This window comes from Crotalus tigris, unplaced genomic scaffold (genome assembly GCF_016545835.1).
Source record: "Crotalus tigris isolate CLP2741 ecotype Arizona unplaced genomic scaffold, ASM1654583v1 scf7180000018525.42219311030:4301911, whole genome shotgun sequence".
NCBI classification, from domain to species: domain Eukaryota; kingdom Metazoa; phylum Chordata; class Lepidosauria; order Squamata; family Viperidae; genus Crotalus; species Crotalus tigris.
The window spans coordinates 3708518-3725653 of NW_024097057.1; the positions used below are offsets into that span (position 1 = coordinate 3708518).

Sequence of the window (17136 nt, forward strand, 5' to 3'; positions counted from 1 at the left end):
GAAATCATTCAAATCCCAAATGGTAAAAAAACCAGCGCATCGTTTGCTGTGTGGTAGAACGGATGCATCTAGTGCTGGGTCACAACCCAGAGGAAAATTACAGGTGTATCTGTGGTCTGCTCTTGGCGTGAACCACAGCTGCAATTAACATTTGACGAAACCAGACCGTTTAGCAGTTCCATCATTGTTAGTTTAGCCGGGAATTCATTAGGTAGCCTTTGAACCCGCTCTGGAAAGATTTGGACAAAGTTGGAACCTCTTCTGTTTGCGATTTTGCATCTCCTGTGCCAAGACAGAACAGCTGGAAGTGGGCTTTTTCAGTAGCTTGTGTGTCACAGCTCTGGAAAACACCCACTGTTTGCATTCTCCTGTCTGTTTTAACAATAGCTTTTTATTGAGGTTGCTAAAGAAGCCATTTAATTAAACTTAAGAGACCGAATTAGTTTAAACGGCATTACATTTCAAAATTTTAAATAGTAGGCATTGCAAACTTTTTTTGGGAGAGCAGGCACTGGAAAAGTTTCAGTGAACTGATGTTTAGTTCTGAAAATAAATTTCAGAACTAAATTCTCTATATTCCAGAAGCCAATGAAAAATATGTAAGGTGTTACAAAAACCTGAAATTTCTAATTTTTCAACTGCATACTGAGAATCTATTACGTTACACTTCAGGAATATAGCTTAGAGAAGGTCAATAATTTGCCAAATCTTTTTTTTAAAACGTCAGCACTTCTGATCCTAAATGTTATGATTTGCCAGCACTGCTTCAGAATATCGTTACAAAGAAATAAACAGCCACTTGGTTTCACTATACAGAAGTTTATTATGAACATGACAGAGAAAAAAGACAGCAAAAGCAATGTTGATGCTTTAAGGCAACTTCTAAAAAGATGTTCTATGAAGATGATGCAACTTCTGTTTAAATAGAAATTATGAAAATATCAAATTGCATCAATAACTTAATGTTTAAGTTGAACAGGTTTGCACTAAATAGTGAAGGAAAACACTTGTTGATCTTAATGCCAGCATTAAGATATAGTGGCCTCTTCTGACAATCATATCTTGCATCACAAGCCATTAAATCAGGAAATTCCTAATTAACCATAGTTTCATGTGTAATCCAAACCAAAAAATGAACTTCCGGTCAAGGGGAAACTAGACTGCAAAATTGTGATGTCTTTCATAATCCACTTTATTCTCCAAATAATTGGAAATTGAATTTTGGGTTTTAAATCAATTTTGATTTAATTGATTCTACTGTGAACTGCCTGAAAATATGGGCAAAGCCCCTTTGTATCCCACCTTATTAAACCAAGCTGTGATCAATGGAGTTGACCATAAGTAGCATAGTTTTAAGGAATAGGATAAAAATATTTACACTCAAAGGTCAATACGCAATAATATAGTTTGCATACTTAAGGTTTTTTCCTTCCTCAAATCATATTGGAAACAACCGGATAACATCTTGCTATTTGCGAGTAAAAGGGAACAGAACATTATGGATGATAACAGCAGCTAGTAATTCTTTGAAGCATTATTTCTTAAGGAAAATTTAAAAAATACACTGGAAAAAAAGAGTATCAAAATTAATAAAATGAAGTGTGACAGTGATAACTCTCTGTTTAGAGATCTGTCTGAGAATAGTACCAACAATCAACTGTTTACAGTAAAGATAAAATCCAGGGTTGTCACATACGGGAAATTTCAACAGCTATTAACATAAATCCGTAGTTGTTTCTAATTCAGCTCCCATTATTAAAAAAATAATGCATCATAGTTATTCTACTTGGATCAGCAGAATATTTTGGGGAAGAGGAGTATATACAAAACAGTAGAAATATAAATGCAAAAAATAACTGGTAGGAAACAATTAGATGAGATGATTGCAGTTATACCATTATTACATCCTCAAAGTTAGTACGCAGAAGTTTAAAATCCTGAGGTTCAAATGATGTGTAGCCTTAATTACCAGCTTTAAGGTCTCTCCTTGACTTTCCCCAGTAAGAGTGGTATTCGTATGCTGGCTTACTGGTTTGTTTAACCCATAGCTGGTCATCGCTTTCATCTGCCACACCAACATACATGATTTGGAATGGTGCCATGTCCATTTTTAAAAAGCCTGGCGACCTGAAGTAGGAAAACCTCACATTCCTGGTTTGCTGCCAGTGCTCATCTTGGCTAGCCACCTTCTTTCCAACTCATCCTCACGCTAAAGTCCTCGGTGGTGTTTGACGGTCAGCTGCTGCATTACCCAATTATCAACAAACAAGCCCTTTATTTGTTGACTAAAAATAGTGGAGGACCAAGGAGCTACATTAATTTTGCAAAATATAGGGCAGACCGAATCCTGCCCTGGCATTTTGCCTCTTGCCTTGGGTTTTACAGGGATGGCAGACTATTTTAAAACTGAAAAAACCTGAAAATTCAGACAACTGTGATTCAACCTAAAAGGAGTATCCACTCTTTTGCCAATGACCGTTATCTACTCATTCTAAATATCTAAATGAATATTGCAGGCAGGTATTTCAAGTGGATTGCTTAGATAATCAGAGCAAAACTACTAGAGGCAACACAAAGCACAGAATACTTCTTGAATAATAAATGGAAGAAAACAAACAGGGTGAGGTGAATATTGATTATTGTTACCCAAAATCTTAACCCTATTGGAAAATATTGAATCAATGCGAAGTAAGCGCGCGCGCGCGCGCACACACACACACACACACACACACAAATCTTGTAACCAGTATGAGATTTTGTGCATGCTGAACCGTTATTTCAATGTCTCGATTTCAGTTAGAGAAAAATTAAGTTTCAGAAGAACAATTTCAGAATTCAATTTACAGCAGAATGTGCTGACAAGTTAAGATTCCTTTAAACATTTTGCCACTGGAAATGTAAACTAAAATAACAGGACACCATGGTACTTTTGAAAATAAAACCATGTAATTCAGTAAATCAATAGACAACACTCATGTTACTTGGTTCAGGTTGCATAATGTAAAAGGTAAAAGTATTTTGCAAGTTGATAAAAAAGTGCAAAAAGAGACAACCACAAAGAGTGTGTGTCAAAAGCAAGAACACTACGACAAACTTCCAACATCTCATATAAAATTAGCTTAGAAAGTTTTGGTTTCTTAAGAACTCACAAAAATTTATTTGGACCCATCCTGAAATGAACACGTGTCGGCTGAGGAACATTTTTATGGCTGCGTAAAATTCTCTCTTTGCTGAAATAGTGCCAAGAAATCATAAGCTTGCATAGAAAAACAAGAATCTCAAATTCCCATTGGCGACATGCTTAAAGAACAGAAATACAGGTAATGCAACGCAAACATAGTGCAAACCATGGCAGGACATGATCGTTTGGCTGCTGCAGATCAGGGAAAAGATTATATATCCTTATATATATATATCCAGTCATCACAGTTTCTGGTCTTTTAATTCCATAATTTGCCAAGTTTAAAAAGCACAGCACTGCTTCTCAACGCAATTTGAGATCATCGCCACTTCCCAGATTTGATCCAGGACTAGGGTCTTGTTGTCTTCTTGCCTAGATGAGACAAAAAGGACAGAAAGAGGGGATGGAACACAAATTAGAGATGATAGAATGTTGCAAATCAAATCAAAATGTTTTAGGTGACATTGGAAACCACCACCAGGGCAACTAACACACTGAAAATGGAATGATAGATGGCCTTGGACTCATAACGCTGTGTTGGTGCCCAAATTGGAAGGTTTTAAAATATCCAGTTTTAGATTTAGATGTTTATCTAGGCATCTCTTCTCTTCTTTTGCAGAGGGTGTTCCTATATTTTTACAGAGTTAGATGCCCCAGGCAAGAAAACTTTAGTGCCAGAGTTCTGCTTTTTCACTTTCACCCTGATTTAGTCTCCATTAATTCCAGTTTTCCCTAAACATTGGAATTTTCCATTTCACAGCTTCCATCTTTTGGCGTTACCGTTACAAAAAGCTAAAATCATCTTGTTTGATTACCACCTTTGAAAAAAGGATGTTTAATGACATTCTTACAACCGTTCATTTAGTGACTCTTCGAAGTGACAGCGACATTGAAAAAAGTGACTTACGACTGTTTTTCACGCAACCGTGGCAGCCATTCCCGTGGTCACGTGATCAAAATTCGAGATGCTTGGCAACTGGCTCCTTTGATAGTATGTGAAAAATTAGCCAAGCCCATCAATCTTTTTCCGCCTTTCCAAACGGAAGGCAAGATAACCTAAATTAGATGTACCTTCTGCACATCTACACATTCTCAATATTGGCTGTTGGAAGTGCCTTCTCCCTTATATTTCAGAATTATATTCTGATTTGTGAGTTTCAAAGAGGGAAAAGAACACAACAACCTGAAGGTTGTTTAATGTCCACAGAAATATGTCTGGCTTCTTTCTGAACAAGAGGCTGGACTGCTGTGTAAAAATGCCAGCTTTCTTTTTGCTTAGAATTTGCACTGAATGTAGTGCAGAGCAGATAATCTTTGCAAGTCAAGCAATCCTGTAATATATGCTTATCTTTCAGTCAATACTGGCTAAAAAGGGCTGAGCAATAGTGAAACGCTGACCGACAGTGATCAATAATAATTATATATTTATAGCATCACTATTAACGTGAAAGTTCTTTTTCAAATAAAAGCACTTTTTCCCCCTAATGGAAAAAATACCGAAGAAGATAAGACTTGCAATGGACTTTCAAAAGGCATATAAAGATTGGTCCAGCTGAGAAAAATGAATTAATGTGCCAAGGATTCAGTTTTCAGTTGAGAAATTGCCCATAGCTTACAGTTTCATGTTACTTTTTCAAGGAAAAGCTTTTGGTTTTTACTGTAATTGTATTTTCTTACGTTTTATAATCTTACAAGCTTCTTTGGTAAGACTTGTGTGTCCTGAAAAACAGGCTAAACATCTCTTAAATAAACAAAGGCTATCACAGCCTCAATTAAATGAGTTGAGTTCAGCATTTCAAAACATGCAAAGCAATTTTTCCATGACCATATAGCCTGATATTAAATGTCACTTCCCCTTCTCTGTTTTCTATAGAAACCCATCAACCAAAGGGTAAGACATAATAATTTTCTTATATTTATATTCAAGGCAACGTTTTTCTTGCCTCTAGACTACACAATTTAAAAGCTTGCCATACAGAGGATCTTGCTTCGATACAGAACTGCTTGAACTACGCTGAATTCTAATTTCTACAGTGCAGTAAAAGGGTTATATATAATTACATAAAGATACATGTATCCTTTGGAAGTTTAATGCAAGTATATTTGCTGTCTTCCCACAAGGCGAAACAGCATCTTTTGTAAAATCCCCATCATGTGGTGGGGCTTGTGGTGAGACAAAGCTACCACAAGAATAGCAGCAACGGCAGCACACTGGCAATCTCCTCTCTGTGGCATTAAAGTGTATCCAGCAAACAAAACCCTTGCAATGTTCTTGTTTGAACTGATTTATATATCATGTTACACTGTACAAAAGGGGTAAGCAAAGCAACTAGCTTGGCCTATCTATCTTAGCTCCTGCAGCTCCCGCTGCCCAAGAGAAGATAACAACACAAAGTACAAGGACTGGCATTAAGAAGATATACGCCTGCTTTGTCTTCTCTGGTCAATAAGAAAGAGCAATAAACTAAGGGGAGCATTCTTTAGAGTATAATAATAATGTTAGGTTCCAAGTTGCATGAAAATTAAGGCGATAATCCCGTAAAAGGCCTTTATTAAACGTTACATTGCATGCACTTCTTTCCTCTGAAACATCATCAAGACTTTAAAATAGTCAGACAGGAAGATACACTTTACTTTCCATACATAAAAAGAAATTTTGTAACTAATATTTTCCAGATGTTGCCACATGGTATGCAGCATCAATCCACATGAATCTTTTGTCTCCTGGCTGTGACTGCAAGTCTAGGTCCTGACTTCCCATTGCTGCCGTCCTTTTCATTTCAAAATCTGCTACTGCTTGTGTTGTAGTTTTAAAACTTTCTCTCATTTGCTTTAAATATCACTGCAACTCTGACTGATTAAGAGTTATTTCCAGGAGATGGCTTTTCTTAAAATTCTGTGGTACGTTTAATTGCAAGTTCTTGTGCTAAAAAACAGCACCTCCCAAAAATGTTATTGAGGTTTCCATAAGATGGAGATCATTTAACTGTCTGATAAAACTGTTTTAATTGCTGAGCCAAAATTAGAAAAGGGTTTTTTTTTCATATTATGTTTAAAGTGGGGAAATATTCTCATTCTGTATTTTGCACCGTCTTCCCTAACTTGACTTTGCCAAAAAGATGCACTGGATGCATACAAATGTTGTTCATGGGAATATTAATGAAGTCTTCCATTTAAGCAAGTGTCGCTACGACGTGTCTAAGAACGATATTCATGCCTGGCCTTCAAAACGGTCAGAGGCTAATCTAAAGTAAGAACCCTGTGGATGTTTTAGGAAAGAAGAGTTCTTTAAGTTTTTGCACATGCAGAAGACTAAAGCAAATAAAAATCCTTTATGGGAAAGGAATTGTATAAATAAAAAATACAATCTGTGATCATTTTCATATGCTGCTAGCAGTTGGATGAATACTTCCGAAGAGCTGGCGCCTCTTTTGAGGAGTGGCAGACCAAGGAGTACAGGGATTTCCCTCTTTATTGAGCTCAAATGTGGTATCTATTAAAGTAATTTAAACGACGCATGATTTTTTTTTATAAAAGAAACTTTTATGCAGACTTCGCAGCAATCCTATATGTCCATTTGTAACAACGAGACTTTTAATCTTTAAACATTCTTCTAACAGTACGTGTTCCGTAACCTCGCCATCTGAAAAGGAATCAGCTTCAACTTCATTTAGTTTTATACAACAGCCCAATTTTCTCCATTATCCTTGAGAACAGAGCTAAAATTCAAGGCAGCAATTTGAACCTTTTCAAATATTCTAGAATGGTGGAATTTGGAAATGTATAAGCCAAGGAAAATGAAAATAATAAAACTGCTAATCAGTCTTACTTCCTAAATGATGGGTTTTAATCCTGGAACAAACAAAATGGTATCTAGTGTAGAGCTTCCACTTGTGGTGGACAGATGGCCTTTGCCAAGATGCGTCTCCCTTCTTTAAATCAGCATACCCAAAAGAAAATCAGAAAGACGAGCAAAGCCTTCACCAAAAAAATAACTCAGATATGGGGGAGATCCCTAAGACTGTGTGAGGGGGCAGAGGGAATAATCTGGAGGAACAGAAGGAAGAGCTGCAAGCAAGATGATAGATAACATCCATCCAGAACATCCAGTTTCAGCCATAGTTTCATTCCATACAGCATTAACTTTGTGAACTCTCAAGCTTCCTCCTTCCGTTATATATTCAAGATGGACAGTGTTTAACATTTATTTATTATGTATATGTAGGGGTGTGGGTCTATACATATCTTGTATATAGTTATGTTTAGGTTGTGTCATGTACGTGTTCACTTTGAGAGCGGGCAACTAAATTTCATTCTTGATGTGTGCCCACAATAAAAAAAAATGACAATAAAGGTTATTTTATCCAGATCCTAAGTACCCCACGGAGGTCCATCGTAACTTTGAACAATCATTAAGTGACTGGCTGTAAATTGAGGACTACCTGTGAGTCACTTAACAACTGTGGCGAGAAAGGTCGTAAAGTGGAGCAAAATTCACTTAACAAATGTTTCACTTAGCAACAGAACATTTGGGACTCGATTGTGGTGATAAGTCGAGGACTACCTGTATTAGTTTCTGTGCCTTTGGTTTCAAAGTTTGGTTTACCCTGAAAGGCTGACAGACTGGATGCAGCCGCATCAGAGTGGGCAGGAGGGATGAGAAAGAAGTCAATGTGAAGGGATATCTGACGTTGCAACCTGAGATTTGCACTAACGATTTTGTTATCGAATGCTTGATTAACCCAGTCACCACGTTGCTTTTTAAATGCTGAGATGTAAAATTGGAAAATTAATAAAATATTATAAAAAAAGAAAGAAAACAAAAAAGTGTTCCATGCTATGTCCCATGCGTCTTGGCTGGAGGGAAAGGGATGGGCTGGGAGTCGCTAGCCACAAGACACCAGAAGGCACAGTGGGGTTTAGCTGACAGGACAGGCTGGTGATGCATACATGCGTGTGTATATATATATAAAAAAAGATTGAACTGAACTATTATTTGGAGGGATTTTTAAATGGCTTAGCAAAAAATGTTGGGGCTGGTGAATTCTACACAGATCTTCCATTCATTCTGCAAACATTTTTACCACTGCGCTGAATCACTAAGTTCCCCATCAAAGCCAAGTAGAATTATTCCACTGTGTGTCTCCATCCAGTTCCCGTCTTTCATTGCAGCAAGAAAGGAGTGGTGGCTTATGGTTTCTGAAACCAAATCCTATAAACTTCTAGATTTAAGCTTTTTTGTTCTCGGTGGGGGAGAACAATCAGTTCTCTTCTACTTTTTTGGAGAGTAGATTTGTTTGGAGGACAATCAGATCTACGTCTTGGAGGACAGTAACACTTTTTTTTTTCTTAAAATATATTTGCAACAAAAAATGGTGTTTTATGACATTAACTATGGAAAAATTGGTGGGGCTCAGGAATCAAAACCTCTGAGCTGGTTTTAGGAAAGGATCTTGGTTTGGATGCTGCCCCTTGTGCGTCACAGAGTATTTTCCAGCACACCATCTTAGCAGACAACAGAAGTTAATCATGCAACAATTCATTCAGAGTAGATGAATTCAAACCATTAACTAAGCTAGGGACTATGAGACCAGCAATATTCCACGTTAAAAAAAACTTGCTTTAATAGAAGGATTAATGTTTTTTTTATAAACACATGCACTAATCTTAAACAAGAGTTCTCAAAATCACAAAATTGAAATATCAAATACTGTAATAATAATAATAATAATAATAATAATAATAATAATAATAATAATAATAATAATAATAATAATAATAAATAGTAATCTAGATGTTTGGTAAAGTACTAACCAGTAACTGACAGCAGCTGTGAGACTCTCACCTCCATTTCCTCTCGATGGGACCTGTCTCTGTCTTCAAATTCCCGAGTTCTTCTCCGGGCTTCTTCGAAAGCCTGCTGTGCTAATGCGTCTTCCTGCTACCAATCAGAAAGCAGAGTCAGAAGAAAAACGGTCTTACTTGCCTTGGACTCCAACGTATGCTGGATTGAAGCCGTCCCCTGGCCTAACTCTACCCTTTGTGGGAGAAATGCACGATGCATCATGAAGCAGAGCATGCAACTGATAGTGAGATACTGTTAATGCAGGTCTGCCCCCCTGTTGTCTTGATGAACAAATGAGGCATTTTAAGATGGTGTGCTCCCCCTCAGCCTCGCCTTTAATCATTCTATTTCTTCTCAAGTTCAAACTGGGTGTTTCTCCAATGGTCTGGGCACAGCTCAATTCAATCTGAGTCGGTCACTGGGACCAGAGGTTGCTTTCTTCCAAGCCCATTCTCAGAACTTCTCGATACAGAACTGCCCAGTGAACACATCCTGGACAGTGAGAAGTTCCTTGAGGATGGGCCCCAGAATGAGTCCAAAAGCTTGGAAGAACAAGCTGGTGACCAACTCACATCGGTGGCTGCAACGTTATCCTGGGACATGTATATTTGCCTTCATTCACGACAGCTTAATTCCTCTACTGTTATCGTGGCCTTGTGTGGATTCTCACAGTGTGCTTGTCCCTGCCATGCAGGCAATGAAGAATAGAAATGGTTTGCAACCTGTATGTGAAGGCATCACTGCAATCTGCATCTTAGCAAAATTAAGAAATATGCTTGCTCTAAGTGTTGATATGACAGTTTACAAGGTGTTAATCTTGGCATCATCTCTTTATAATGCTAACTCTTGTGTATTGCACCAGATAACACAGTAATAAACATGGCTGTTATTAGAAGAAAAATGCAGTATGGCTGGGTAAAATTCTTGATATTATTCAATTGCCAGAGGCTTTATTGATTATCAGTGTCTATAATTTCAGTCTGACCTTTTCAAACCAAACATGAGAATCTTCCACCGTAAGTTTTATAATCTGGAAAGCTTTTTGTTGCGTAAGTGTAGTATATTTATTTTTAAAAAATATTATGAGGTTTCTGCTAACATTTCTCAATTAACTATTCTATGCTGAGAAACTGCATACACGACAACATGTAGTTCTGACACTATTTTTAAAATATATATTTATCTTTTCTTTTTAGTATTACCCTGCTATTAATCAAAAGCTGCATGTATAATTGTTAATATAAACATATTACATTTGCTCATAGTCCATTAGTAATCAGATTTTCCAAACATTTACAGCTGATAATTGCTTTGGCTCCAGAAAATCTAACTGTATTTTAATATGCTCTGAGTACATTAAAATTTAAATCTTAAAATTTAAATGACTATACCCAAAAAACCCCACATTAAATTGCCTTTTATGCCTAAGGCATTTTCTGAGCCCTTAAGCTATTTTCAGAAATGATGTAAAAGAGCATCTGCGGGGCTTTGCCTAATTTAATACCAGCTTCTATTAATCAACAAACATCAGCGAAGGCCTTGGCAATCTGGACCGAAAGGCAACATACACACTCGATACTAGATTCTACTCTCATGTAGGTCAGGCGCTTTTGGTCAATTTTTTTATCTGGGTACAAAACAACACAATCCCTTTTCAACGTGCCAAGATGGAACATAACACCAACTGCCATCTGGGAATCTTGTTCCTGGCCATTGTCTCACCAGCTACCATTTTCATGATGTTAAAAGGGATGGAGAGAGGACCAATGTTGTACAGAGGCCCCAAAGCTCTCCGTAGCCATGCAGATCCCAGTATTCAGTTTTACAAATAAGAATTCTTAGTCTTTTTACAAAGTGTCACTTACCACAGGAAATATACTTAACATCCAGTAAAGCGGACACTGTAACGATCAAGCAATATTCACCAGCCCAAACCCAAATAAAATTAGTATCATCCAAACAGATAAGAGCAAACTTCTGCTTGTCTTTTCTTGAGCTACGAAGTAAGTATATAAACCACCTGTCTGAAATGGTCTAGGTTCTCCTGCTTGAGCAGGGGGCTGGACTAGAAGACCTCCAAGGTTCTGTCTTGTTCCTATTCTATTCTATTCTATTCTATTCTATTCTATTCTATTCTATTCTATTCTATTCTATTCCTATTATAATTCTATTCTATCCTATTCCTTATTCTATTCCATTCTATGAACGACACATGAACCAGGAAACCGTGGACATTTAATTATGAGCAATGACTGCTAAAGAAAGAAGTGAAAACAACAACCTAAACTCAAAAGAAAAAAGAACCAGGCAGATCCAAAGATCGTGAGCTTACTTCTTTACCATGACTCCGCTGATGTTTTCAATGCATTTTATCAGAGGTCTCCCAACCTGCCCAGTGTTAAAGACTTGTGGACTTCAACTCCCAGAATTCCCCAGCCAGCACGGGTGGCTGAGGAATTCTGCAGCTGAAATCCCCAAGTCTTAAATTGGCCAAGTTGGGAGACCCCTTTATTATATGACTCCTTCAACCTCAAGTTATAAAGGTGTATCAAAATGCATGAAGTTTCGAAATCACAAAATAGCACACGAGCAGCCCGTGGTTGTCTCCTTTACCTGTGCCCGTTCCTCATCGAATTCTAGGCAGCCCATGCCGTCCAATCTTTGGAGATCTATCCAGCCTTTCCAAATAACACAAACCCCATTAAGGATCATGGGTGCTTTTAAGTAGACCTGGAAAGTGAGAAAAAACAAATGCCGATAGTGAGGATGATGTCTAGGAAGATGCATCTAGGCAGAGATATTAAACATGTCATGTTATTATCTCTTTCTGTATCTTTAATTGTAATGGCTCTGCAATGGGCTTACAACATCTGTTTCTCAAAAAATAAAAGGCCAGATTCCAACGTTTAACACTAAAAGTCATTAGGGTAAATCCTACAAAAATGGGCAAAATATAATATAAATTCAAACACACACAGAATCTTTTCAACACCAGGGTTCTCCAACCTTGACAACTTTAAGACCTGTGGACTTCATCCCCTGCCTAGAATTCCTCAGCCAGCCAAAGTTGAAGCAGTATTGGTACTAAGTTCTCGGATAATAGGAAATTACCTCAAGACAACAAGAAACATAATCAACAGTATTCTGAGTTTTGTTTTAAAGTTGGAACAAGGTGTTTTTCAGCTGTTTTGAACTGCCTCTCCTTTTGTGCAGACCACCACAGCGATTAGACTGATAACACAAACAAAACTTCAACTACTACCGGTATATTAATTAGAATAATAGCAGGACACAGGCAAAAAATAAAAATAAAGATCAACCTTTAAAATATCCAAGCTACAAGTTTACTTTCAATTATGTACAATATGGTAACAGGAAAAACAGACATTCAAATATATTTTGTGATCTGTATTTTTCCCAAATCTTACGTCCTACATAAAAAAACAAAAAAAACGTATTATTTTGCATAATACGCTTAATTAAAAAAAAACTCACCAAGAACGAAAAACCATTAAATAAGCATAGGCTGGTCAGAGTTTATAGCAGTGACAGCTTTTACGAAGTGTAACAATTGTATTGAGAAAACATGTATCCTTTCAAAAGTGCTGGCACAATAAATATTGTTCCTGGAAACAGTTTTGTAAAAAAAAAAAAAAAAAAAAAAAAGTTGTTAAGAGCTCGTCACCACGCAGAGGATTGAGACCATTCTGGAACTGAATTAAATTACTCCAGGTTTTATTTGAGAAGAAAATTCTGAGTCACGGAATGTAGGTGCCCCTTGTTTAATAACCACCACTTCAATAGTGTTGAATGAGTGGGAGTTACAACAGGTTTGGCTGTAGCAGTGTCCTGTAGTCATGTGATTGTGATTCTTGCCAGCTTCGCACAAACAAGGTCAATGGGGAAGCCAGCAGGAAATCATGTGAGTTCCTTGCTTAAAGACAGCAACCAGGGATTACTGGAGCTGCTGTCACTAAGTAGTATGGTCGTGTGATGTCGCGCTTTAAAATGCATTACTTAAAGGCATAAATTCTGGTCCTAATTACCAAGCAAGAATCATGAAAGATTTTTTTGATCTTTCGTTTAGGTAATTTTCAATCAAAGTTCTTTTTTATAATTCATTGGATAGAAGCATACTTCCTCAGGGCTTGGTGACGCAAGGAGATTCCTTTTTACAAGTTGTATTTCATTTGGCTGATCCAGAATGAAAATAACCCAGTGCTAACTCTTATCCCCCACCCCTGCAACTCATTTTATGATTGCCAACATTTAGGGAGAAACTGAGCAAAGAGCTATAGAAGCTAGATATCTGCTCGGTTTTACTTAATTCCATTTAAATGCTTGTTTTTCCAAAAACAATCTAGGTGGCTCACATTTCTTTCTTCAGAATTTTTTTTTGACTGCCCCCAGCAAAAAAAAATTCAAGAGTATCTTATCTAAAACGTGTGGGTGTCATATCAGATCCATCCCTGTGATAGCAACTGCACTACCAATAACTAGAGTTTTATCGTGGAAAAAAACATGATGAAAATCCGGAAATTGCAAACAGGTTATCTTAGACAGGATGCAGGGCTCAAAGGAGCTCTGTCAGAGACACCCATCAAAATCAGATTAACAAACCCAAGTCTAGCTTGTTTCTGAAGTCCTCCTTTAACCCATTAATGACTTTGAAACAGCACATTATTGCACAGATCTGAATTAAGAGTGGTATGGTATTGCACTGATTACAGCTTATTTATTGTGGGTGGAAATAAAATCCCTGTTTCCTATTAAGTTGTTTCCCAACAGTTGCAAACAAACATTTTGCAGAATGAATTGTGCTTGTTTTTTTTTTTTTGTTTGAAGCTAAACCTACTAATGGGAGCTTCTGTCTTCAATAATGAGATTTTAGTACAGTTTTCCATTTTAAAAATGCCTCTCTCCAGAGGGAGTTTATTAAAGAAAGCTGAAGATGATACTGTGACTAAAGAACGTTTACATTCAGTATCAGCAAGGCTTTTTAAGGGGAAAGGGGTGGAGGAACGAAGGAACAGTGAAGTAGCAAAATGATAATGCTTCTGGGACAACAGTGGCTTTTTAAAAGTAGGAGTCACAAAATGATCCCAACCTTATAATGTTTTGACTGTCATAAAAACGGTTATCACTGCAGTTTAGCAACAGCAATTCCAGGTTCAATTCTGTTCATTTTTAAAATGAGGGCTTACCTCATTTTAAGGACTCCCACACTACTTTTGTGACTGCATGATGAAAAGCAATGCTGTAAAAGACATTTCTGAAGTTGCTTTCGCTCAAAACAAATTACTTTCCCCCTATTTCATGTACATTCCACTCATGTCTATAAGCCAAGGAAGCTTGGTACAAATAACCATTACCTGTAATACTTTTTACACATTTTTTGTGGGATTTACACTATTAAATGAGAGTTTATCTCACTTTTCAACATAATCCAGGCTGGCAAGCTGAATTACAATGATAAAAAAAGCCTGCAAATATGCTTGGTACTCCAGCAGTTAGGCATTATACGTTATTTATTTACCAAATTCATACGTGACCAATTTCACTGAGATCACAAAGCATTAGAGCAATGGAAATATCCCTAGCACATGCAGCACTGTAAACAGTAAAGCATCCCACACAAATATAAAACTTCGAACAATCAAGAGTAAATCATGAAACACCTACAGAATAATGTAACAAGCAGAGTAACACCTTACTATCATCACACACTAATAATCTCTATTACACAATTTGATGGCGGTTATACCATATCCTGCTGATCAGTTTACAAGGTAGCAATAGACAATCTTCAACTCCTAAAATGCTTCTAAAATAATTATGTTTCCAATATTTTCCAGAAGCTACCACAGTGAGGGTGTATTTAATACCCAAATGGAAGCTGTTCCATTAATGCTGGTGGTATCTGGCTCCCTGCTATATCCTGAATTTATTTTTGAATAGTCTTTTTAAAAATTCCCTTCCAACTGAACTGTTTCCCAATGTACAGGCAAGTCCTACAGCCCCGTCTTCTGACATTTTTCTTTAAACTATGTAAATGAATATTCCCCCCTGTCAGAGAAAGAAGCCTAAGTCTGCAGCTTAGAAGAAACTGCTGCTATTGCTGAAACCGTTTGACCACATTTCCTTTTTAAAGATAAAGCTCGTTTCCTCTTCATTGCTAGCTCTATTTGGGTTTTATAGCTGTCACATCCTCTTTACAGTCAGTTCCAACTTTTAAAATAAACCAGTAACCAAGTAAAATGACCTAAGTGGAGACCAAAGTCTTTTGAATGATTTCAACACTTGAGCCAGGAATCCTGATCAAGGAATATGCTGCTTTTCACTCAAGCCACCTGCAAGTGGCACCATGAAACAAAGATGCCTCTATTTACCGAGTTGTTACTTTACGCCCTAATAATGACATTTGTTTTCTTCTCTCCTAAATTGCTTGAAGTCTTGGATCCCAGTGGAGGAGATGCTAAACAAATCTACACCAGCTGGAAGGAAGATCCAAGGTCAAATTGCTCATGTCTTTGATAGCTCAGAATTCCAAAGAACTCTGGTTAAGTCTATGTATAAACAACCTATGTTATTTCACAGTCAAGTAAAGTAGCAGCTGAAATGTTATCTCATGAAAATTACTCTTGGGAACTTTATTAACTCTGTCCTATATACAGAAATAATGTTTATATTTCAAGCTGTATCTGTTTTAAAAACAGGAACTATTATATACACACATATACATTTTTTCTAGCAAAATACAAAGAAACTTCACATACGAAATTGCTTAAAATGAGCTTAGTATGTACATAAAATCTGAAATCCAAATTTCAGTTGTTGCACCTTTAGTCAAGATTTACACTTGCCTTACTTTAGGTTAACACGACTACAAATCTGTGTAATATCCAATGCATGTGTACTGGAGAGCTAGAGTAGAAATATAGGACATGGGCTTACACAATCTTCTCTCTGTCTCTTCCCAGGTAAAAGGGAGGTAGAATGGGCTACAGCAAATTATTCTTTTCTGGAAGCCTGGCATTCAAATATACAATAGCTGATCTTTTTTTCTAGTATTCAAATTGTTAAGAGGGAAAGCTATTTTAGTTTTAAGATGACATAAAAAAAACCTTGTTGTTTGTCAACTTGTTTTCCATCATTAATGCAAATTTACATATACTAGCACAGACACAAATTTTAGACGTGCGAGTTTAATACACAACTGTTCAGTGGTGTAAAAATGAGACTCTTTACAAAAGTCTATACCCAACAGTAAGCAGTCAATAGTGATGGTTAGAAGCTTATGCTTTAACAAGCAGTTGCTTTGAACAGAAGTAAAAATCTACTGCAAGCCAAGTCAGCAATTTGAAATTGCAGCACCTTGGATTACACATCAATTTCGCTAACTATCTGCTGGAGCCTATTTTGGGTGGTAAGATAAAAAACGTATAAAGAAAATCTTATGGGTTACAGAGGTTTTAACTCCAATGATGATTATAACAATATCCAAGAAAATGAATTATATCGATATTGATGCTCCTGATTTCTGATTGAAACAAGCACATTTTAGTGTCACAAAAGCCTCCCGATGTTTCTCAGATGGCAACTTTCTATCTTTGAGCTGCCCACCACCAATGGACTCTCATAATCCATGAAACACATATCCTATATGACACTCTATCAACTGCATTTTATGGTATGATGTTTACACACACATGCACAAGAAAAGAACATTTACATCCTGGTATCTAATTTAGCACTCGGGCCCAGTATTACTAAGCTACTGTTAATAATGTAAGCTTCTATAGAAAGCCAGTTCAGACTCTATATATTCTAAAGTTGTCAAAAATCTTTTTTTTTCTTTTTAAAAAGACAACTGAATCATTTCTAACTCAACTGAATGCATGTAATTCACCAACCACCAGCCATCAGTTAGTGAGTCAGCATTGTCACAGTCACCACATGGAAATAGAATAGTAAGAACATCCCACTGTGTTGGAATTTGTTTTCAGTCATATTCCCAGCAACTATATCTATCATGCATTCTTTCAGAACACACTCAGGTGAGTCACTGCTCAAATATCATCATATACAGCTTCTCTATTCACAGGACTAC

At 36.9% G+C, this 17136-nt stretch overlaps 1 protein-coding gene across 4 annotated transcripts in view; it reads right to left on the reverse strand.

Moving 5' to 3' along the window:
* Nucleotides 1-803: 803 nt before the first annotated feature.
* The window catches only part of CBFB (core-binding factor subunit beta), a 32798-nt gene continuing 16465 nt past the window's right edge, over nt 804-17136 (reverse strand). Inside the window, exons 4-6 of one of the 4 annotated variants that reach the window (XM_039353816.1) lie at nt 11640-11756; nt 9027-9119; nt 804-3553 (exon numbers count right to left, since the gene is read on the reverse strand). In XM_039353816.1, the coding sequence (XP_039209750.1) occupies nt 3485-3553; nt 9027-9119; nt 11640-11756 (279 nt within the window). In that variant the 3' untranslated portion in view covers nt 804-3484. Of the gene's footprint in view, nt 3554-8995; nt 9123-11639; nt 11757-17136 lie in introns of all 4 variants that reach the window. The other 3 variants (XM_039353818.1, XM_039353815.1, XM_039353817.1) reach the window with 3 other exon arrangements.